The sequence below is a fragment of the Thamnophis sirtalis genome, unplaced genomic scaffold (assembly GCF_051295495.1).
Source record: "Thamnophis sirtalis isolate CommonGarterSnake01/CBP01778 unplaced genomic scaffold, rThaSir2_p1.2 scaffold_10, whole genome shotgun sequence".
NCBI classification, from domain to species: Eukaryota; Metazoa; Chordata; class Lepidosauria; order Squamata; family Natricidae; genus Thamnophis; species Thamnophis sirtalis.
This window is the reverse complement of record NW_028261390.1, coordinates 55,815,442-55,838,376: the sequence shown is the minus strand read 5'-3', so window position 1 is coordinate 55,838,376 and position 22,935 is coordinate 55,815,442. Positions and strand designations below refer to the sequence as shown.

General features: G+C 37.7%; 1 protein-coding gene across 1 annotated transcript in view; it reads right to left on the bottom strand.

The window, feature by feature from the left end:
- Nucleotides 1-2,283: 2,283 nt before the first annotated feature.
- Nucleotides 2,284-22,935, bottom strand: part of GUCY1B1 (guanylate cyclase 1 soluble subunit beta 1) — a 60,998-nt gene continuing 40,346 nt past the window's right edge. Inside the window, exons 6-14 of the mRNA XM_087724650.1 lie at nucleotides 20,639-20,869; nucleotides 19,493-19,609; nucleotides 17,725-17,858; nucleotides 16,855-17,052; nucleotides 14,124-14,361; nucleotides 12,425-12,565; nucleotides 11,648-11,802; nucleotides 6,695-6,815; nucleotides 2,284-4,522 (exon numbers count right to left, since the gene is read on the bottom strand). Of these exons, the coding sequence (XP_087580776.1) occupies nucleotides 4,499-4,522; nucleotides 6,695-6,815; nucleotides 11,648-11,802; nucleotides 12,425-12,565; nucleotides 14,124-14,361; nucleotides 16,855-17,052; nucleotides 17,725-17,858; nucleotides 19,493-19,609; nucleotides 20,639-20,869 (1,359 nt within the window). The 3' untranslated portion in view covers nucleotides 2,284-4,498. The remainder of the gene's footprint in view (nucleotides 4,523-6,694; nucleotides 6,816-11,647; nucleotides 11,803-12,424; nucleotides 12,566-14,123; nucleotides 14,362-16,854; nucleotides 17,053-17,724; nucleotides 17,859-19,492; nucleotides 19,610-20,638; nucleotides 20,870-22,935) is intronic.

The window sequence follows — 22,935 nt, the reverse complement described above, 5'->3', positions numbered from 1 at the left end:
CTTTATGTACTGATTCTATTTTTTCACATCTATCCAAATTGAAAGACCTTGTTTGGGAAAGCCAATCAACAGTAACTCCTCTTGCACTTTTTACTTTTTATTCTGCATCCAATTTAGGCCTATTGTACTACTGTGCAATGTGAATTTGCCTTCTCGGCCAACAACTACTGGAGATGGGACAGTAGCAGGGATAAGTCGTAGCAGGGACACTGGCATTTGCATCCAGTCATTCCTCCTGAGATCTCCCTCAGGGGGCATATATTATTCTGGTCCTCTTAATTTAATGCATCATAAATACGGATTACTAAAGAAAGAAGAAAGCGCAGAGGAAAAGCCAGGCTAAGCCAAGTGCTCTAGCAATACGTTTCTACAAATTACTCTTCACTTAGGTTATACATGCTGTCATAATCGCTGCTGCAGTGCAGTATTTCAAGACTGGAAGATGCAGCCAATTGAGAAAACTGTCGGTGGAGTAGATGGGAGAGGTGAATGTACTACATGGTTTTTCTTGAAACACTTCAGATAGCGTCTGCCCTAACCAATGGTGGTAGATGCTATCTCTGTTTCAGCCAGGGTGATTGGCCTTGGTAGATGAAATGGAGCAAAAGAATCTGTTTTGTCCTTTGTTGCAAGCAGAACATGCCTTGATGCTATGACTCAGATATCAAGGAAGAAGCTCCAGTAGAATCTGGAATGTCATCCTCAGGAGACAAAAAGTCAAGAGTTACTTGAGGCTAATCAAACACAGGTGCAGCTGCAACGTCAGATGATTTTGATGATGTTAAATATTTCATGGTAAGTCAAGGACTACCTGTGTTTGAAAGAAATGGCTATGTGGTAGACCTTATTGTCAGTGGCTGAATAAACTTAGCATCTTACATAAAATCCAACATTTCCCCCAACTCTCCTGCTTAGTGCTTTATATCAATGCCAAAAGATTTGTGCTTGTTCATTTAGATGCAGTTACCATATTATCCAATGTACCACAGTAGAACTTTGGCCTTTCTAATGGGGGATTCTGTAAAACAGCTTGTCCTTAGGTACTGGGTCTTCTTCCACCTTAGTGTACTTCTGAAGGACTATAAAAAAAACCTAGCCTTTGAAGAGATGCAGAAAGCAAGGTTTTAGCTTAACCCCACCAAGACTGAGTAGCTGTGGATCAGTGGTGGGTTTCAAATATTTTTAGCTCTTCTGTAGGTGTGGCCTGCTTTGTGGGAGTGGCTTGCTGGTCATGTGACCGGGTGGAAGTGGCTTGCCAGCCATGTGACTGGGTGGGCATGGCCAACTTGTAAAATGTGGTGAAACTCACTTAACAACGCTCTTGCTTAGCAACCAAAATGTTGGCTCAGAAACTCTGGCATTTGAAGTGTGCAAGTCTTAAAGCAGTCACGTTACAAGACTCTTGCACCCCTAACCCTTCATAAAAAAAACCCCAGGGGTGTTCAAACTTGACAGCTTTAAGATTTGTGGACTTCAACTCCCAGAATTCCTCCTCTCGCTCTTCATCTTGATGGTGTCAAGATGGGCGGAGGGAGGCAGCTGGAACAGGTTCTAAACAGCACTGTAGATTTGCAGGAACCCACCCATGCTGTGGATCCTAGGCCCCATGAATCCTGAAATTGGATAGATATGAATCACAACAGGATTACAGTCAGATTCAATGCACAATCAGGGGGTTTCTTTTGGATTCGCTAATTCTGCTTAAAGTGCAGCGGATAGCTATGGCCACAGGTGTCTTTGCATAACTTCACATTGTGTATCAATTGCACCCTGCATTCCTGGGTTGGGAGGAGTTCTGCTGAAGGTCACAAATGCTCTAGTCACCTCCTGTTTAGATTATTGCAAAATGATATGTATAGGAATGCTGTTCAGAGTTAGATACTACCCATATATTTCAAATACCTGATCCTTAACTTCATACATTTAGAAAATTCAATGATCAGGTCTACCATTAGAAATAGTGCATATTCTGCTTAAATATATTTATTAAGACTTTTTTTAAAAATTGAGCAGGTTGTATATGTAATATTAAGAATAGTGTATTTATTATATCTTTTCAGAAAATTAACATATAATTTTTCACCAACATACAGAAGAAAAAAGAATATTTTGCAAAAAAATCTGTGGGGAAAATCCATACTTCAAAACCTTCCTTGTGCACATTAATAAAACATTTATACATATATTCTATGTATATGTGCACACACTGTGTATTTGCATGAATGTGTTTGTGTAGATATATGTACACACACACACAGTATACAAATGCATACATACACATGCTAAATACTAACACATTTTATTCATGACATTTATATATTTATGTGCGTGTATATATGTGTGTGTATATGTGTGTGTGTTTGTGTGTATTAGATACAGTATATAAAGTATACACACATACACAATCACATACATACTGCTATCTGAAATGATTCAAGAAAATGTACAATAGATTAAAAGCATCTTTAAACAAAACAAAACAACACAAGATCAAATACAACAATTGGAGAATACACAATATTTAAATAGAAGTCATTCAAGCAGTTCATCAATTGCCTTGATTCAGGGCCTTCTGGAAAAGTCAAGCTTTTAATGTGTTCCTGAAGGACAGCAGGGTCAGGGCTAAATGGATCTCAGTAGTAATGCTATTCCAGAGGGCAGGAGTGGTGATTCCATAAGGTCCCCAAACAGAAAACTGCAAGAGTGTTCTGAGCACAAAAAAAGCCAGCTCCAGCATGTGACCATCAGTATATCTTGGGTCCTTGGTAATCTAGGTTAAGCTCATGGTGGCCATGAACCTTTGAGTCACTTTTGAGCCATTTCAGATTCCATGTGGGGGAGTGCTTGAGTCTAGGAAACTGCACTACTACAAGCTTTGCCACGGGAAGCAATTGCACAGCTCAGATAGGAGGGCTAGTACAGTAACTACAATCCCAACTGATCCCTAGAATGCAACTTCACAAACAATGATTTATTCATTTATATATAATACAGATTTAAATATCAAATTAGTTTAAACTGATATATTATTCTCTACAACATATCTAAACTGCATTTATTAGTTTGATATATTTGACATTTGGATAAATAATCAGTACTTCATAGAAATATAAATGCTGTTTACATAAGCATTGTTTCCATTATATATGAACACATGATGAATCTGATTCACCCACATATAATTTTATTGCCTTTAGGCAATAAAATGAAGATAATTTGAAAGGTTTCACTACTTATACGTGCATTGTTTTACTTATGGATAAACAGTAGAAAAGATGTTTTGCAGAACTGCATCATCAAGATTCCACCCAGATGCAACTTGAAACAAAATTATATTTTTTTCCTGTTCTTGCCATTATAAGATTGGAAAGATAAGAGAGTAGTACAATATATATGAAATGCTATGTTCTGAAGGTTTAGAAACCTGTATTATTAAAACACAATAGCTTTCAGTGCTCTGACACAAGTGAAACTATTGAAAAAACTAAACTAAACCAGGACTTCTAGAACGGTTACATAAGAAAGGACCAGATTTTTTAAAATCTGCATATTTTCAAGTTAAAATTTTTACAGATCAAAGCATACTAGCACTCATATACTGGAATTTCCTTTAACATATGTTGTTAAAGTAATGTTTTTAAAGCAATTTGCTGCTTTTTGGTTTGTATAATGGCCCTTTTTTACATATTGGATAGATATGAGACATGCTTCCAAAATAAATCAGAGTAGGGACCAAAACATTTGCCCCAAGTCTGATAAAATAGGACATCTGGATTTTTTCTGTGAAAGTCTTTCCATTCCTAATTTAAACATCTGCAATATTTATGCACATAAAACATCTGATAACTAATTACCATATGCATAATAATATGATCAGTTTAAGAGTAGAAATTGCTTTTTATTTCCATAAACTTTACATTAAACAACCTTCATTTTCTCTTTCATATAGAAAATGTATATGTTGCCTCAAATAACAGCAAATACATAGTAAAAGACTAACAATGCAGAAACTATCTAATAGAATTACTGCAATACATCATAAAAGCAGATTGGAAGAAACAGATGGATTAGTACATTGATAATTGTCAAACAATGTTTATAAATTCTCTGGGTTTATGATTCTTAGTATCACAATTTCTCTTGCAGAAACAGTTTTGAATACATATGCATAAAGATAATGATGCTAAGTCATTAAATATGGAGATGAAAAGCATACGTGTGAAATATTTTATGATTAGCAAGCATTTGCATGGATTATTTATGTTCATAACACGGGAAGGAAGACAAAAGATATTGAAACATACGTACAGCATAAATACTATAATATCAAATGCAAACTGAACAAAAAGCAGGAAAAGCAGGAAACTTGATGTAAGAATTACTGCTTATTATGGAATTGGACATAAAATTGAAGCAACTGCACTCATATCTGATACTGCCAGACTAGATAAATGGCAGGACATGGTTCACTCTGTTCTTCTCCAGCATTTCATCTGGCTCAGTTAGTATCATGTGTTACTTCCTTGAAGGCATGCAAAAAAAGTTTAAAAAGTAAGGCACTGCAATCTAATAATAATATCTGGCATGTCAGAAATATACTTTAATTGGTGAACTATAGAAATTAAATAGTTTGAAATATTATCTTCTTCCTCATAGAATTACTGTTATTTTTCTGCAACCTACTGTGATATGAATGTGTGACGTCTCAAAGGATACGTGAATTAATTCTTTCTCCTCAATAATACATCAAAGCATTAGATTCTATTTATTTTAATGAAGACTAGGCTAATCTTGTTTACTTATCTCTTAATTGGATATTTACTATTTACTGCTTCCAAGAATGCTATTTTGCAGCCATTATATAACAGTTTAATATTATACTGTGGCCATGAAAATAGGTTGACTAAGAATCAAATGTAAGCATTCCTCATATTCTTCGCAGAAGTTGGAAGTCATTCATTGTATAAGGTAAAGGTAAAGCTCGCACATATGTGCTAGTCGTTCCCGACTCTAGGGGGCAGTGCTCATTTCCGTTTCAAAGCCGAAGAGGCAGCCCTATCCAAAGACGTCTCCGTGGTCATGTGGCTGGCATGACAAAACGCCTAAGGCGCATGGAACGCTGTTACCTTCCCACCAAAGGTGGTTCTTATTTTCCTACTTGCATTTTTACATGCTTTCGAACTGCTAGGTTGACAGAAGCTGGGAAAAGTAACGGGAGCTCACTCTGTTACGCAGCACTAGGGATTCATTGTATACATCTTTGTTTACTTTCTGTCTCTTTATACCTTTTTGCATTTCCATCCCTATTTTCTTCTTATTTATCTTTTCTCTTGATTGTTAGTTTAAGCTGTTGTTTTTATATTTTTAAGCTTCCCTCTAAAAAAGGCTGTCCTTGTTTTTATTTCCAACATTCAGATTATTAGAAAAAGATGCCACTTCAAATTTGCCATTTTGTGTTCTGAACCTCATGTTGTTTACAGTATCCATGACTGGCTTTAAAGAAAATATATATATATATACCAGCCATGGAAACCTAAAGCACATCAGCAATTAAAATTAAGTAACTTTAAAAATCAAAGCAATTAAAATAGGCACGGAATCCATCCTTTTTGTCATTTGCTGCAACTATTAAACAATAAAAAGAAGTAAAAAGAATATATTTAGAAAAAAAATGGTGTTTGTTTCAAGGTGAAAGACATAAATTAACTGTTGCCTGCTTGGCAGTAAAGAGATCTCAAAGAGAGACAGAGATATATGGAGAGAGAAAGAGAGAGATGTTAGATCGTATTATAAGCACATGTGTGAGATTTTTAAAATATAAATATATTATAAAATATGAAACATGTATAGAGTATATCCTACATACTGCATTAGAAAGAATCCAGCCATCTACAATTTCAGATTTTGATCCATCAGAATACAAAACACTTGAAATTTTCCAATCAAAAGATTTAACAGCAGTTGTTTTAGCTGAGCTGTGTAAGTGAATCTGCTATATCCTTAATTTACTAAATACATATTAAGATAAATACTATTCCTATAGGCAGAACTTTAAATGCTCTTAATAAAAAAAAATCCAGACAAGCAACATTTTAGACTATGTATAAATTCGATTAGAGCTTTATTTCACACACATTTTACTCCTTGAAAATAATGTAGATTTAACTGCTTTCTGCTCTATGGCTGTGCCAAATATTGGGCCTCAATCTATGTGCAAAGTATGATAAAATGTAATCATTTTTGAAAACAAATATAAAGTTTAAGCAGTATAAAAAGAGCTTTGGACTACAATGTGCAAAACAGCAAATTCTGATATCACTAGGACTAGCCATTAAATAAATACAAATTCTAGTGCAGGAGGGGAAAAGATTAAAATTAATGGTTAATCAGTTGGCACTTTCTCAAACATTTCCTGAAATACAAACACATAAAGTCTGGTAATATATAATAGATAGTAATTGGCTGTCAAGAGAGCAAATATATTAACATAGCAATATTTTGAAATGGCTCATTTCTTCAAAGGGACATTCAGTTTTGCAACTAGAAAGCCTGATGTAGTCATATGTAGTCCTTGCATCATTTTTTTAGTTTGTTTTTATTTTGATGAACATGTTTTGATTACTCATACCATATTTAGTCCTCGCATCACTTCTGCTTTGTTTTTATTTTGATAAAATGTTTTGGTTAGTCATACCTCTGTCCCCTTCCTGGACAAAAACCAAACTTGCATTGGTTCTTTTTTACCCTTCATGGAAACAGGACCTCTGTGTTCTAGATGGAACTGTGGATCTGAGTTTTCTGGAGTTCTCAGACATCTGAAATTAAACAGATTATAATTAAATAAGAGCATGGATGAAATATGAAATGTAGAATATTGAATTTTGGGACATTTGTTGACACCGTTCAGGCTGGCTGTGATTCAATATAAACAAATCTGGAACAGTGCTGGATGTTTCATCCACGAGAAACAGTGATTGGGCTGCCAAAATTTGCATGACCACCAGAAGGGAGCAGAGAGTTGCAGAAAACTTTTATTGTTGGCTGTCATCTGGATTTATCTGTACAGCTTGGAGCTGGTATCTTCAGCCATCTTTGGAGCAACCATTTATCTGGCGGCTATTGGCTTTCTAACTGAAAAGAATGTGAGGGAATGTAGATTTGGCTCTGTTTCTGACCTCCAAAGGCACAGTCAATTATTTCCTCCAGAGCATGACCACTCTTGTTATAAAGTATTAAATCACATTCACATGCTCAGAAGCACAAACAGCAAAAGCATAATTAAAAGTCACACCCATAACCTTGAAAACCTCAACTGGTTTTTTCAATAACTGCATCAAATGTACCAAATCAACTAGTTCAAAATAATCAACACGTTTTGCAGCAAAATATAGCATGGACTGAATCGAAGGACATAAATGCATGATCAAAATGAATACATACACCTAAACAGAGCAGGCTGACTAGTACAGCATCTTCTTGCATCTTTAGCAGTTTCTGCAAGCAAAAAGGCACAGCAGAATGTCTAGAGTCCAATGATGAATGTATGACATCCAGGTCAAAAATTTCCAAAAAAAATCAATCAAATCAAAACAAGCTATCAGCAAAGAGCTTTTGAAAAAAACCAGTAGTCACCAATAACGTTGATGATGGCTTGAGATTTTAAGTACTTTGTTCTTTCCTCTGTTGATTGCAGACCATTCAAAGGCCCTTTAAAGATAATAAACATTGCAGCAGGCATTCTGAATGTCCATGACAGGTCCACCATCATGCCCTGTCATTCGGTTGAAAAGGGAAGAGGAGGAGGCTTCCGGGCATTTTATATCTACCTAGTACTTTGGAGTTCCCATAACAGCCTTGTGGCATCACATTGGTTGCCGGTGGATTGGTCAGGAGAAGGTTGGACTTGGCAAAATAAAAGAATTGCTACTTTTCACATTCCACCTAATGTAAACCACTTCAATTTTATGTTGTACTATCTCCTAGGGGGGAAAACTCTTTAGCTGACACTTGTCCTCCATCTTCCTCCTCTTGGGTTTCTGGTCCTCGCTGGTAGCAGCTTTGGCATGTGTCTCGCGTGCCTTCAGGGTTTGTGAGGAAAGGCATGCAGTTCATGATGAGTGCCCTCCAAACCATGAAAGCACACTGAGGCGGATGACAAGGCTGCTACCAGTGAGGCCTGGAAAATCTAAGACAACGAGTTTCAGCACTAGACACCACAGTGGAAGTTTCAGTGCTCCAGCCGCTGCCTCGACTGTCACAGGTGGGACACCTAGCAGATCTGCCAGGGCTGCTGCCCTGGTGGGAACTGGCCAGGTGAGAGCCAAGTGCGGAAAGACTCCACCTGTCAGGCATGCCTCCTTCAATATCCAAGAAAGAAAAACCTCAACTCCATTTGAATAGAGATAAAGTACTTTTACTAGATATGAATTGAAAGCAATGAAATGCACTTGCTTGGAGAACAAATCGGTGATCACCCAGATCACAGTATTTTCCTGGCTTTCTGGTAACTCGACAATAAAATTCATCGATATCTCCTTCCTCGGGACAGCAGGTCGGGTGACATTTTGAAGCAGTCCTTGAGGTTTGTACGCAATTTCAGCAAAAGACAGAAGGTCTGCCCAATTGGACTGCTAATAGTTCACATAGCAACTCAGGTAGTCTCTACCATGGTGTTCAGTCTCTCTGCTCCCTCCATTGGTGCTTGGGTGAAAAGCAGATCTAAGGCCCTGGTATGACCCAATGGACCGCAGGAATTCCCTCCAGAACATAGCCATGAACTGGACCCTTCTGTCTGAAATAATTCTTTGAGGTACTCCATGCAGGCAGTTGATGTGCTTCAGGAACAGTTTGGCCAGCTTGTGAGCCGAGAGTAGTCCACTGCAGGGTATGAAATGTGCCTGTTTGGAGAACAGGTCTATTACAGTCCACATCACCGTGTTTCCCCCCACTTTTCGGCAACTCTACTATAAAGTCCATTGCAATCTCCTCCCACAGCCTTGTTGGCTCTGCTACTGGTTGCAGCAGTCCAGGGAAATGGGGTTCCCGGTCATCTCTTCATTGTGGCACAGATGGTGCAACTTTTCACGTAACTGTCCATGTCTTTCTTTATGCCAGGCCACCAGAACTGCCTCTGGGTTAAGTGTAAAGTTTTTAGGAACCCAAAGTGGCCTGCCAGTTTGGCATTGTAGGCTCCTCTGGAGAATTAGGAGGTGTAGGGATTCTGGGACATAGAGTTTCGTCACCTTCCGTGCGAGGTCATCTCTTTTTGTCAAGATGTGTTGATTATTTCGGAACCAAGGGTCTGCTAGCAGTTCGATTTTGAGTCTTGTGGTTAGATCACTTGCTGGTTGATCTTGCTGGTCACGGCATTGTCATCTGGTGGTCACTTGGGCAGCTATTTGAGTAGGGGAAATGATGATGTCCACCACCTGCTCCTGTTCGCATTTGTACTGGGGCATGTGGGAGAGGGCGTCAGCTAGAAAGTTCCTCCCATTTGGAATATGCTTTAGTATGAAGAGCCAAGGTGGCGCAGTGGTTGCAGCACTGCAGGCTACTGCTAGATCAGCAGGTCAGCGGTTCAAATCTCACCGGCTCAGGGTTGACTCAGCCTTCCATCCTTCCGAGGTGGGTAAAATGAGGACCCAGATTGTTGGGGGCAATATGCTGACTCTCTGTAAACCGCTTAGAGAGGCCTGAAAGGCCTATGAAGCGGTATATAAGTCTACTGCTATAAATGGTTGAAGTATTGAACCCATCGGACTTGTTTGGGTGATAGTTTCCGCGGGATCCTGAGAGCCTCCAGATTTTTGTGGTGAGTCGAGACTTCGAACAGTTTCTGGCCCCCTTTCAACAAGTCTGCAGCGGTAATGTGGGATCCGACTACCTGAAAGTATGCGTGGAATGCGCTCCACCCTTTTCTACTATGTCAACTTTAGGAGTTGACACTAGCCCCATAGAAAAGAGAGGCAGCGAAACCACAAAACCCGCAGCCGTGCTCTACTCTCTGCTTCAAATGTGGCCAAGAGGGCACTGAGCAGCTGAGTGCAAGACTGGCCGCCAAGCCAAGACTCCCCTCTCCCAGGCCCTCCAGAAAAGCCACCCATGCCTCAAGCGGATGAGGAAAATGGCACTGAAGGGAGTGGGGGTTGTTGAATTCACCCACACTGAAGCAAGATGGAACTCCAACTCCACTACCCGGTGGCCAGGGGCTAACTGACACCGACACTAATGATGATCTTCTAGTAAGTGGTCCAATCACACTAGTGACACTCCACATAGAGCTAAGTTTCCAAGCCTCAGGGCTGAAGGCCACCTTACAGATCCTGCCAGACTCAGGCTCCACCAGGTGCCTGGTTAACACAGCTCTAGTTGAAAAATTAGGAATCTGCTTGAGGCAGCTGAAAGTACCCACTGCATTTTGCCTACTAGACAAATCCATAGCAAGGGGCATCCCAGCAACATTTGTCACTGAACCCATAGAAATGCAGAAAGGGTTCACGTAGAGACTTTAAGCTTCATAGTGGCCTCAGGGATGGAATGGCCTCTAGTTTGACTAAGCTAAAGAAGTGAAATCCATACACAAACTGGAGAAGGGGACTGCTAAAACTCCAAACGAGTCGCCCTCCTTGGGAGCAAGTTGGAGCCCAGGAGACAGCTTCTCCATGGTGGGAAATCAGGCAGTAATGAAGGGATTATAGAAGGGCCGCCCTGCTATCCACAAAGAATACTGGGACCTAAGAAAGGTGTTCAGCAAAAAGGGCTTGGACAAACTCCCCCTTTATTAGCTGATGAACCGTGCTATAGAAATCCTTCCCTGGACTAAACTACCTAAGCCGGAACTATATTCAATGACCTCGAGGGAGTTAGATACACTGCACCTGTTTATTGACAAAAATCTTGCCTGTGGTTTTATTCAACTGGCCTAATCCTAGGGACCAGCAGCCTGGTTCTGTTCCACAAAAAAAAAAAAAAAAAAAGACAGGACTTCAACCCTATGCCTGAATTACTCCTGAATGACCTACCCGAGTCACGTCACTGAAAGAGTGGGTCTCCCAACTGAGAAATATGTGGCAAGTGGTGAGGAAGGCACTGGCAGATGCTCATGAGGCTTATAAGAAGCAAGCTGACAAGAAGCGTGAAGAATCCAAACTGTTTAAGATTGACAACTGAGTTTACCTTTCCATCCACTTCCTGCAATCTCTACAACCATCAAAGAAGCTGGGACCCAAGTTTGTAGGGCCCTTCCCAATCAAACGCATCATTAACCCAGAAACTGTAGAATTACATTTGCCCAAGTCTCTTTGACAGGTTCACCCCGTGTTTCATTGCACCTTTTGAAGTCTAAGGTCACTTCTCTCATTAGACTAAGCTTCCACCAACCCCGGAACCTTTAATGATAGAAGGGAACAACAACACTTTGAAATCTGGGAAACTCTAGATTCCCATAAGCAAAGGGAACCTGGTAGCATGGGAAGATTTCCCAACAGTTCAAAATGAATGGGTGGACCACCACATTAGAGCCCCTAAATTTGTAAAACACTTCCATAATCAGTATCCTGACAAATCCAAATGACTTAGAGTAAATTTCATAAAAGCACACTGTGGTTTGGAAATAGATACAATGATACAAGTAAACTTAATTTCTCACCTGTAAGTATATTCGGAGACATTGATCCTTCCTTTTTCACCTGTCGTTTCTGTTCTACTTGTGAGATTTACTGTGTTCCCAAAAAGACAATAACGTGGCATCCTTTGGCCAATGACACCTGTGACCACTTCTCCAGTGTGAATGCCTATTGTTATCTATTATAAAAAATTAATAGAAAAGAAAATGATATCGTTGATTTAATATTTGGTCAACAGTATCAATAGTAATGGGAATGCACTATGAATATGAAATTAAATATTAACTTTATGCTTAATTTTAATTGAATTTATATACCAACATATGTAACACAACACTAAAACCTAGAACAAATATAGCATAGTCAGTCTATTTTAAGTTTTCACTTATACAACTGAACTAGAAAATCATTCAATGTAATTCTGAAAACATCAACACTTTCTCTAAGAATGGCAAAATAAAATTATGTATTTCGAAATGTAACTAATTGCCTGGTAAGGAATTGCAAAAAAAGTTGGTCTATTTTTCCGGATAAATTAGAATATATTATGTTAAATAAATAAGTTTTTTTTCCTTGTTCATAATTTTATACTAATGAACCCTCAGTTTTAAGAACTCTTTTATCTATAGGTATATACAACAAGGAATTAGTAAGTAAAAAAGTAGCAGAAAGATTTCTCATAATATGGGTCATCATCCTGCCTATTTTTATAAACCTGAAAGTTGATTCTATATTAAGTCAGGACTGAAATTGCACCATAATAAATCCCTAAATACCATAATATGTTGTCAATCACTGACCTGAATAGATTCTCCATCAACTTGAACTTGCCCAGCTATTTCCATCATATCCAATGCTAAGTGGCAGATAGAACGTGCATGATGAATGCATGGTTCTGGCAAGCCACTTACTGTCATATATTTGTCTCCAACTGTCTCAACCTAATAAAATATAAATCTGAAAGTTATGATATTCCCTTTCTTTGCTTGCCTCAGTAAAATAATAACCTTTGATTATCAATCATCTGGCATTAAAGCAGTATCATTTCATTAGAAAGATTATTTTCACAGTTATCAAACATGGAACGTATTAAGAAATGGGAAACTGTGAACTGAAAAAAAAGGATAAAGTTTACCCCTCAGTTATTTTTGTTAGGGTATAATTACTGATTGTAATTATTGTAGAGATTAACCTGATTTTGCATTTAATAACCGCAGTTAGAATGTTGGTGGTGCAATACTGGAAGAAGGAAGATTTGCCTACTATCCAAGAATGGACACTGAAAGTAATAAATCTAGCTGAAATGGCTAAAATATCTGCATATCTCAAGGACCACTCAAACGAGAGATATAAACTGGAGTGGAGAAGATGGATTGACTATACTCAAAATAAATATGGGACTAAGAAATTTCAAATAGCTTATGACTAAAGAAACTAGGAATGATATAAGTTGTTTAGAGCAAGCCTAGCAAGGAGGAGTTAAAGTTCAAATGAAAGATGTTATTAACTTCTTTTTAAGTTTATTTTAGAATGTTTTTGTTAAAGATTTATACCCTGTATTGGTTCTGGGAAGTCGGAGGGGGGGGAGTTGGGGGGGTTGAAGGGGAGGGGGGGAAGGGAAGCAAATATTTGGAAAAGTTTGTTTTTCAAAATTTTCATTAAAAAAGATTTTAAAAAAAACCACGGAACATATTTACTCTATCTTCCCCATTTTTCACAAATCCTAAGAATCTAAAATCTTCAGTACATACACTTATATCAATAATTATGGGAGATGTATTCTTAACACATAAAGGAAATCAAGTTCTGGAAAATTGTATTAACTTCTCGTCTCAATGTAGCACTTTTTTTGCCCCCAAAATAACATAATTTCCATCTTAATATACTCACTGGCTTTCATAATTCCAGTATCATCAATACAAGAAATTTTATTTAAAAATAAGTTTGAGATTAGGAACTACATCAAAATAAATCTCTCAATAAGCCACAAAAAGAAGTGCAAGACCACAGATCACCAACAATCTTTTCCTGGAAAAATAAACCTATTATCTATATTATTTTACAGCAGTAGTTAAAACAATTTTCCTGAATGATATTCAATCCATAGTGACATATAATATTCAAAATTATCACTCTTGCATGGTTGAACTTAATAAAATAGAATGCATTATTATTGTTTATCTGTATACAAGGCTCTAACAATCTGTTGACCAAAACTGGGCTTTCATTTTATTTCATGATAAATGAACCTGGAATTTAACTTCAGACTGTAAATACTGTGCCTAGCATCAGATTGTGTAAGCCCATATAGGGAAAGTTGCCAAGAGATAGTTTGAGACTTCTGTAAAATGTTTTGGAATCTGCAACCCACATCTCTAACTTCTGTTATTTGTAATACATAAAGAAATATGTTCAGCCATACTTTTTATATTATTCGTCATAAGCTGGTCATTACAGTGTTATCCTCTTCACAGAACAGAAATGACGTATCATATTTACCTTATAAACAAATGGGTTTTTTCGTGAATCAGTCAAAATATCAAATCTTGTATAAAGATCGTTTAAAAGATTGACAATTTTCATAGCTCCTTCTCCAGAGGCATGTTTACTGCAGAAGGCATTGAAACCAACAATGCCACTAAACAATATAGTCACATTATCATAACGTTTTGCTGGTACAGGACGCTTGTGTCTCAGTTCATTGGCCACAGATGGAGGAAGCACAGAATACAATAATCTATATAAGTTTGTGCAACAGTAGCAAAGGAAAAAATAGAAAAGAAATAAATAAATCCAATAAATTTCTCATATTTGTGTCTAGTATTCCCTGATTTAAAAGCATATTCTACAGCAGGCATAATTTGCATTATAAAGTTTACTTCTAAACAAAAAACACAATAAATATATACAATAAATTGTTTTATACATTGATTTATTTATATTATTTTATTATTATTTATACAGGCATACGCCATTCAAGCCCAATGGAAGCAAATTATATTCTGATGAATAGATATATGGTTAAAACCCTTTAATATGATTTGTAACAATAATTATATTATCAATAGCTAACAATTTTTGTAGTACTTCATTTAGATTTGTTATATGTTTCTAATTTTTTTTTTACTTATTTGAATTTAATGCAGCAATCTCCAACTTTTCCGGGTCTGCAAACCAGCAGGGGCAGATGGAACCAGTTGAAGAACAGTTGGTTCTGCACAATCAGCAGGCACATGCGCTCACAAAGCTCCATTTGTGCAAGCTGCGGGCACACACACCTGCCGCCTACACAAATGGAGATTCATGTGCTCGCTTGCATGGCCTGATTTCCAATGGACCATGGACTGGTAGTGAGCTGTAGGCTGGGGTTTAGGGAGCCTGATTTAATGCATAATGACTTTTGTAACAGAAAATACTGTTACAAGACAAAAATTGGATGACAAGCTCAGTAGTAGCCCATAATACATTAGGATTTCGAAAACAGATATTCTTGAGATACGCTCTTATAACTAGAAATGAATTTGGCAATGATGACTACATATTAGGAGTGAATTGCAACTCGCTTAGATTGTGAAGGCTGAAAAATGCATTTAATGCAAAGCTTCATAACCATGTCTTTAAAATATATATATACACTAAAATTAGTAATTTATATGATTAAACTACATATGAACATTCCATTAGAAAGTTCAGACACTGCAGATTGTTTAGTTTAGTGGCATGACATTAAACTACCCTCACTATATTCAAACATTAATATCTTCTTTATCCACCCAGACTGATAAGAGAGATGGTGACCTAAATATAAAGGTCACATGTGTGCAAGAACTGTAAATAGAAAACCTCAGACTTCAGCAAGAGAGATGTTTGTTTCTTTGTTCAACATTTTTATCTTACTTTCTCTACCTAAATGTAGAACCTTACTCTTTTCACCACTGAATTTCATTTTATTAGATAGTGCCCAATGTTCAAGTTTGTCAAGATCTTCTGTATCTTAAGTCTATCTTCTGGAGTGTTGGCTATTCCTGTCTACAGCATCACCACTAGATGGATTCATAACTGGCTGACCAACTGCACTCAACGTGCAGTCCTCAATGGAACTGCATCTTCATGGAGGGAAGTAGGCAGTGGAGTAACCCAAGGCTCTGTTTTAGGCCCAGTACTCTTCAACATCTTCTTCAATGGTTTGGATGAGGGAATAAATGGGGAACTCATCAAATTTGCAGATGACACCAAGCTGGCAGGAATAGCCAACACTCCAGAAGATAGGCTTAAGATACAGAAGGATCTTGACAAACTTGAACATTGGGCACTATCTAATAAAATGAAATTCAGTGGTGAAAAGAGTAAGGTTCTACATTTAGGCAAGAAAAACAAAATGCACAGGTACAGTATAGGTGGTACCTTGCTCAATAGTAGTAACTGTGAAAGGGCTCTTGGAGTCCTAGTGGGCAACCATTTAAATATGAGCCAACAGAGTGCAACAGCTGCCAAAAAGGCCAACACAGTTCCAGGCTGCATAACAGAGGGACAGAATCAAGATCATGTGAAGTGTTAATGCCACTTTATAATGCCTTGGTAAGGCCACACTTGGAATACTACATTCAATTTTGGTCGCCACAATGTAGAAAATATGTGAAAACTCTAATAAGAGTGCAGAGAAGAGCAACAAAGATGATTAGGGGACTGGAAACGAAAACAAATGAAGAACGGTTGCAGGAACTGGGTATATCTAGTTTAATGAAAAGAAGGAGTAGGGGAGACATGATAGCAGTGTTCCAATATCTCAGGGGTTGCCACAAAGAAGAGGGAGTCAAACTATTCTTCAAGGCTCTTGAGTGTAGAACAATAAGCAATGGGTGGAAACTAATCAAGGAGAGAAGCAACTTAGAACTGAGGAGCAATTTCCTGGCAGTTAGAACAATTAATCAGTGGAACATTTGCATCCAGAAGTTGTGAATGCCCCAACACTGGAAGTCTTTAAGAAGATGTTGGATAGGCATTTGTCTGAAACGGTATAGGGTTTCCTCCCTAGGCAGGGGGTTGGACTAGAAGACCTCCAAGGTCCCTTCCAACTCTGCTATTGTATTGTATCTACAGTAATGTCACTTACTTTAACTAGGCAATTAGGAATCAGAGTTGTTAATGAGCCTCCAAACAGAGGACAGCAGAGTGATAAAAATGGATGATTTATAACATTTCATAGTCAAAATAAGAGTTTAAATCTTACGTATCTGTCTTCTTCTTTTCATCTTCCAAAGCTCTTAAAGTGTGCTGAAGCCTATCCGTTAATATTTCCAGTTCTTGTGTTAGTTTGTATTCCTCTCGGAATTGCTCTCCCAAAAGGACCAAATCACGAGTAGCATCATGCAGGGGAATATCACTTAAGTACAGTCCTCTTCTAGTTAGGTCATCCAAATTCATCACACTAATGCAATTAAAAGTGAAATGAGAAAATGACAGGGCAAGATTTTCCTGGTACTTATGTAGAAGATACGGATTAATCTGTTTTGCAGGTATTCTTCAATACAAAATGTAACATTATATTTCTATTTCATCATTTAATACACTAATAGTATTGCATTTTTCTATTCTTCTATGTGGTACGTTTCTTTCAAAAGGCAGTTCATCAACTTAACAATATTAGTGTTATTCTGCTGCAATAACTGATTCTTTCACAACATTTTTTGAAATCAAAGTCAAAATACAAGCAATTAAACACTTTTTTCAAGGGACTTTAACCATTACCCCCCACCCTCCTATTGCCTATTTTTTTCTTAGTGTTATTATACTTTGATACTTTCCCCAGCAGTAATACTATCATCAGCTTCAGGAATGGACCTTACAGCAGGGATCCCTAACGCCCAGTCTGTGGACCAACACCAACTGGTACCTGAAACTGGGCGACACAAACAAGCAAAGCCCCATCTGCAGAATGCAGGCAGCATACAAAACCACGCACCCCCCTCCGGTCCGGAAGCTTCTAATTGAGCAATATAACATAAAACAAACACAGAACCTTTTGCATCACAATGTTTTGGTTTCAAAGCCTGCAATTCTAGTTGTTACAACACCACACACGCAAATCTTATGTGCTTACCTTGGAGAACAAAGAAAAAGAATACTATCTGCTTCAGGTAAGTAGATCATTTGCCCTTTCAGGCGTAAACAGCTAACTTCTGTACCAGTCAATTCATCTTCACATTCCAATTTTTCCACATCCAAAAGTCCTTCCTTTTAAACAACAAAAAGAAACTTCAACGAAAAGTACCATTGTTATAAGCCTCTGCTCTGAGGTTCGCCCACTGAAAACTTTAATGCTTTTATTTCTGATTTTCTGATCTTTATCTAAACAAATATTATAAAGAAAAGCAATTCTGTTTTTGTGGTAAAACCCAGTTCTCAACAACTCTGTGTGGTTCAAAAAATCAAAAGAAAGAAATTACAATATTAAAAAAGAAGAATTTTTTTAAAAAAAATAGATAACAAGAATGAGAGACTGAATGGAAATAAAGCAAGGGTCTCACTCCCCCTTGTTAAAGGCCTGGTTGAAGAGCCAAATCTCCACCATATTCTGAAAAATAGCAGGATAAGGGCCATATGGATCTCAGGGGAAATCCCGTTCAGGAGGGTAGGCACTGCTACCAAATGCATACTTCCAAGGTCCAAATAAAAAGCAAAGTTTAACCAAAGGAACTCAGAGCATACCAACTATTCAGGACAGACCAGCTAATCCCTATTCAGAAACCAGGCCCTAAGCCTTGTAAAGCTTTATAGCATGGGTGTTAAACTTGCCGTGTCATGTTGCTCTCACATGATGTTTCACAACATTTTCCCCATTTGCGGAGCTGGGGTGGGGGCGTGGCCTGTACATCACACATCTAGCCCGTGGGCCGCCAGTTTCACACCCCTGCTTTATAGGTAACGGCCAGCACTTTAATTGCATCCAAAATTGGCAATGTGTACAGCCTGCAAGGCAGAGGTTTCATACCTATCACTGCTCATGATGCTGCATTCTGGACCAGCTAGGACTTCCAGGTGGCCCAGCAGTCCTATGTACAGCCACAAGAAATAGTCAAGATGGCCATGGCATGAGTGACTATCTAAAGGCCCTGAAAGTGTGCAAGTTGTACACCAGAGGCTGCCTTTTTGACCACAACTGCTACTGGTTCTTTAACCATAAGCTTTAGGTCCATGAAGATTCACAGACTGTGCAAGCCCATCCAAGATGGAATATCCTCATATATGGACAGTCAGAAGATAATAGAATAACAGTATTTGAAGGAACCTTGAATGTCTTCTAGTCTAATCCCCTGCTTAGGCAAGAAGCCCTATACTATTTCAGACAAATGGTTGTCCAATCTCATCTTACAAATTCCCAGGGTTGGAGCATTCACAACTTCTGTAGAAAAGTTGTTCCATTGATTAATTGTTCTAACTGTCAGGAAATTTATTTTTAGTTCTAGGCTGGTTCTCTCCTTGATTAGTTTACATCCTTTGCTTCTTGTCCTGCCTTCAGGCACTTTGGAGAACAGGCTGACTCCCTCGTCTTTGCAGCAACTCCTTAGATACTACTATCATGTCACCTTAGTCCTTCTAAAATAGACATACCCAGCCGTTCTTTATATGTTTTAGTCTCCAGTCCCCCAATTATCTTCATTGCTCTTCTCTGCACTCTTTCTAGAGCCTCAACATCTTTTTTACATTGTGGCGACCAAAACTGGATGCAGTATCCAGTACCCTAGCCATATTGTCTTCATAGGACTTGAAAGTGTTTTTACTATTTCAAATTAACATGAGTTTAAAGTATTTTCTTCTTCCTAGTAAAACAGATATCTATTGAAAAATTGCACTCAGTTTTGGATTACCTTACTCCTTAACACAAACACTGTGTTGATATGTGAGAGGATTCCATGGAAACTAATATCAATATGAGGCCGAACCAATGAAAATACTGATAATAGATTACAATATCCTGGCTGGAGCTGAAATATAAAGGAAAAAGGGAAAAAAACATTTTAAAACTTTGAATTCTGGTTAGTGACTGCAGTCCATTTCTATATGTTCTGTCTGTGCTGTTAATACAATAATATTTAGTGAACTAGTGCTCCTATTGTATAATTAAATAATGGACCTTTTGCGTAAAAAAATAAATTGAATAAGAGTTGTCCAAGCTCCAGGATGAAAGAATGAATCCTATCTTCAATCGTACTGAGCAAGGAAATATTCTAAAGCAGTATTTTCAGCCTTGCATGATTGATTATAGAACACCGGGTAATCCTGGGAGTTGAAGTCCATATGTTAAAGTTGCCAAGATTGAGAAACTCTGTTATAAACGATCGCCATACCTAATTTTGTGTTCTATAATCAACAGCAGCAATTCAAGCAACACTTCTAGAAAGTGATGGCCATTTCTACTTAGATCTGTTCCATGTGGCCCTATTCATAAATTTCATGTTTACGGTGATTCAGGCTGCATAGGCTAAAATAAATGCAAATGGGCTCTTTAATGAAAACGTTTTAGGATGAAAAACTCTAGGCTTTTCATCAAGGATTGCATTCCATTGTCATACTTTATTAAAGTCAACCTGAAAGGGGTGGGAGGAGGAAAGGTAGAGGCATGAAATAATATAAATAATTTGAAAGGCTGGATAATTTAATATTTGCTAATTAAAAAAGGGAAAAAACTTTTTAGCATGTAACATAGGCATAGCTAATTATGAAATGAAAACTATTTAAAATATATAAGTGCTAAGCTACACCAATTAGGGCTTATGCTTGTTTTTCAGCATTAATGTTTTTAAATGAAATGTTTAAAAGCTTGGTTATTAAAACTTCATGTGTGCAGATTCAGATATAATAGTAAAAAAGGGGGAAATGTGAAATACATTTCATAGTCCAAATAGGGCATACAGAATATTCAGTAATAGAACTAGTATAAAAAAAGGGGGAATAGAAGGATGGTGGAAAGTCTGGAATTCAAAAGCTTTGCAGGAAAAAACAAGAATTCTTACCTGGGGAAGGACTCTATATATAGCATTTCCACACTGAGTGACAACTAGGTCTCTATCAAATATAATATGGAAAGGAAAAGCCTTGCAAAATGTGTATGGACTGATGCGAGACTCTTGAGTACCATTCTCTTCAAATCTGTCAAGGTCTTCATAAAAATCTTCTTCTTTAGATTCTTTTTCTTCGATTAAGAACTGAATATGGTCACACTCTTCATTTCTTTGTTGAATAACCTGAACATCATAAAGAAAATGTGGTTAATACAATAATAGTCTATTTTTATTCTTCAGCAACAAGTGTTGCTCATACTAAATTCCAATCTAGACACCTAAAGTGCATGATAAAAATCAACAGACTTAAATTAGAATTCCTGGCAGTGTTATAGCTATCTAAACAATGAACTAATAGCGTAAATGTAAGGCATGATGACTTAAGAACAAGAAAGTCTACTTTTGAAGTTCAATTTGCTCTTCAGATCAAGTGATTTGCCAAAGAAAGAGGGTCATCAGGAAGAATCAATTTACAGCATAGAAAACTATAGGTTCCAAAAAGTCCCTTGCATGATTAAGAATAACTTGACAAATTGAATCTATACTTTCTCGAATACCCAAATCTCTTCGCAATACTTTGAATATATCCAGTGCTTCTCTAGTATATAAAACCAAGAAAGGAAGAATAGTGCCAATGAACAGAGATTTGATTTTGCTTTAAAATATAATGAAATATAATAAATGTTTTAAGTTAGAGCATTCAGTGTAAATGGGACACTTTCACAATATAGTTTTGTGTTCTGTCCCCCCTTCTCCGCTCATTAACAGACGACAGGCAGACAAACTTAAAAAGGAAGAACTTTATCAGTTCTCGGCTCAGACTGGCTGCGAGCCCAAAAATAAACATAAATAAAGTCTCTGATGAGAAGATAACAGGATACAAAACAAAACTCTTACAAAACAATTCACTTCTCCAAGTGTCTCCTTGAATCAGGGTTACAGAAAGCAAATCACTTCTCCAAGTGTCTCTCACAAACAAACCATGACCGATCAATGATGAAGAAATGAATGAACGTTGACTCCTGCAACCAGGGCGTGGCACTATCCGTCCTTTTATCCCCAGAAGACGCCACTAACGAGCCCCAGCTGCATTGTTAATCTTGCATCCCGAAAAGACTCACAGGAGACTTCTGCTGAGTCACAACAGTTTTGTAAAACAGATGTCCAGCTGTAATATAAACTCATTTTCATGCATTTACTATTTTTTCACATACTTTAATTTTCTTGTTTTTCTTTCTTCTTCCTTCTATATCTATATCTTCTATATATCATATCATACACACACACACACACACACACATATACATACACACACACATATATACATATACATATACATACACACACACACACACACACATATATATATATAATAAAGGCTGTATGTATGTATGTACGTACTATATGTACGTACTATATGTACGTACTATATGTACGTACTGTATGTGTGTTCCAGCATAACTCTGGAGCGCCTGGAGAAATTTCAACCAAACTTGATTACTTATCCTCTGGAAACAAATACCGGGGGGGGGGGGTTGTATGTGTGACACCCCTGGGGTGGGTGGATGTCTGTTCCATCATAACTCTAGAACACCTGGGCTGCTAAGGAGAGCAAGTGTGGCATCCTAGAGTGGCAATTGTTTGTGATGTTATGGGAGGGGAAGGGAGAGCCTAGGTTGTTAAGGAGAACGAGTGTGGCATCCTAGAGCAGCCATTGTTTGTGATGTCAGTTCCTTCGCAGCTTCCTCTGGAAAGCCAGCCATGACGTTCACCCTCCAGTAAATCAATGGGGAAGCACCTGATGGATTTGGGGCAAAGTGCCAGGATTTTAGACAGGGCGAGAAAGAGGAGCGCATGGAAGGGGGAAGGGAGAGGGCAGGGATGATGGGCATGGGAGTAGGGGAAAGAAAGGCCCCTCTCAATGGCTCCCTGTTAGAAACACTTCTACGTCTATAAATACCCAGGCAACCATACCCAGCTATAATATAAACTCATTTTCATGCATTTACTATTTTCTCACATACTTAATCATATTCATAAATAATATTTCATTATACCCTTATACAAATCCAACAACCCTGAATTAAACCCTGAAGGGTTTAATAACAATAGCAATTTTTAAATTGTATTTTGATTATATAAAGCTTTTGCCCAAGAAGGAGCAAATTATCCCCCATGTACAAGAAAGGTAGTCTGTTGTGTATAAAACCAATCTCTGGACCCAAGCCAGATTTGTTTCCATTGTTTAA